Source organism: Morone saxatilis, unplaced genomic scaffold (genome assembly GCF_004916995.1).
Source record: "Morone saxatilis isolate NCDOM2014 unplaced genomic scaffold, NCSU_SB_2.0 Contig2, whole genome shotgun sequence".
In the NCBI taxonomy this organism is placed as follows: domain Eukaryota; kingdom Metazoa; phylum Chordata; class Actinopteri; family Moronidae; genus Morone; species Morone saxatilis.
In genome coordinates, this window is record NW_023339762.1 from 4861371 (window position 1) to 4862988 (window position 1618).

Sequence of the window (1618 nt, forward strand, 5' to 3'; positions counted from 1 at the left end):
ATTCTATTTCTGACAATAGATCCGCCTAAATGTTACACACTGGACCTTTAAACACTCAGTACGCAACCATTTCTATATACAACTCCTCCATCTGGTTTTCTGTAAATACTCCCAACCACAATTATTATAGTTTCACATAACAAAACAAAATAAACTATATATACTTAAAGAAACCTTTAGTCACTCTCACACACAAAACCATCCACACTAATTATCTCACACGTGTGTGTGTATGGCTTACTTGAGTCTCTGCAGTGACGTCATCTTCGGCAGGACCTTCAGCAGATTCTCAATAGCCGTGTCTGTCAGAGAGCTGTGAGACAAACTGACACAACATATAAGTATATTAATGTCTACCTGTTTGGTCATAATCCTGAAATAAGTCATGTTTGATGGATATAAAATAATGAAACTTACTCTAACTCCAAATGGGAGCGACATTTGACCAGTCTTTTACATAGTGTGGTCATATTATTCGGCAGGAGGCTACTGTTGTTTATCCTGCAGCACAAAAAAAGGATCATTTTGTATTCATATTATATGTTACATATTACATGTATTTGTATTGTATTTTAAAGAGAATTGTGTGTATGAGTGTTTCTCTTTATCAGCTTACTGTACCTGAACATCTTTAGCTGCTGTTTGTCATCGCTAAAAAAAAGAGCACAGCATTAGCTTATTAACTGACAAATGAAAAAGCAGAGTGGTGACCAGATGTGTGGAGCTTTTCTACCTTTTGTTAGGGCAGAACTTCAGGGTCAGCTGCTCTCTGCCTCCATCACTATAAAACCAACAGGACACTATCAGATTAACAATGTGCACAACACTAGTTTATAGTTAACAACACCAATGTGCCCCAATTCACTTAGTGTTTATACATTGTATTTTAACAGATAAAAAATTAGCTGTTACACAGCTTTTATCAGCTGTTCTAACTGGCTGCTTGCCATGTTGGAGAAACAGGTGCTCACTGTTTAGCTGCTCTAATAAAATTAATAATTAATGCCTAAAAAAAAACCAAAAAGCACCTTATGTGAATTTGTGTTAAGTTGTGATGGGAACACAAAGCACCAGCCAGCATCACCACTCCTTCCATGCTGATCTTGTTGTTCCTGGCACTAAAAAACACACACACAAAAAACAATGAGCCAGGGGGAGGGACATCATTTAGCTCTAAATAAGATATTTGTACTGAATAATACCCCAGGGTAGTAACTGCCAGCTCTGGCACGTTTTGCCTGGAACCGGTTTGGTGAGAAAACAAATGCCCAGTGTTTGCCAACTAGATTAGACCAGCCCAGTCTACCACCATCTTTCATTTGAAACACTCAAAACACACAAAATCCTACCGGCAGAGTCACTCATTCTTAATAAATGCACTCCCTATTTTGGGGGTTAGTTATCACAAGTAAAGTTTCAGATGTATTAAAATTGTTTTGAGTGTATCATTATTAGTCATGTTGTTATCACTTGGTGTGCAGGTCTTACTTGATCTCCTGGATGCTACTAAGCCGAGGCAGGACCTCCAACAGTTTCCTCAGACCTTTGTTGCCTAAACAGTTACTGGACAGACTGACGGACCAGAATGTGGGGTTCAAATAATGTCAGAGACAAAAAC

The 1618-nt window shown here is 38.3% G+C and overlaps 1 protein-coding gene across 1 annotated transcript in view; it reads right to left on the reverse strand.

Annotated features, from left to right (window-relative positions):
- Nucleotides 1–227: 227 nt before the first annotated feature.
- LOC118330769 (protein NLRC5-like) overlaps nt 228–1618 on the reverse strand; it is a 5485-nt gene continuing 4094 nt past the window's right edge. The window contains exons 5-10 of the mRNA XM_035665442.1: nt 1489–1572; nt 1029–1118; nt 734–781; nt 622–651; nt 418–501; nt 228–325 (exon numbers count right to left, since the gene is read on the reverse strand). Of these exons, the coding sequence (XP_035521335.1) occupies nt 238–325; nt 418–501; nt 622–651; nt 734–781; nt 1029–1118; nt 1489–1572 (424 nt within the window). The 3' untranslated portion in view covers nt 228–237. The remainder of the gene's footprint in view (nt 326–417; nt 502–621; nt 652–733; nt 782–1028; nt 1119–1488; nt 1573–1618) is intronic.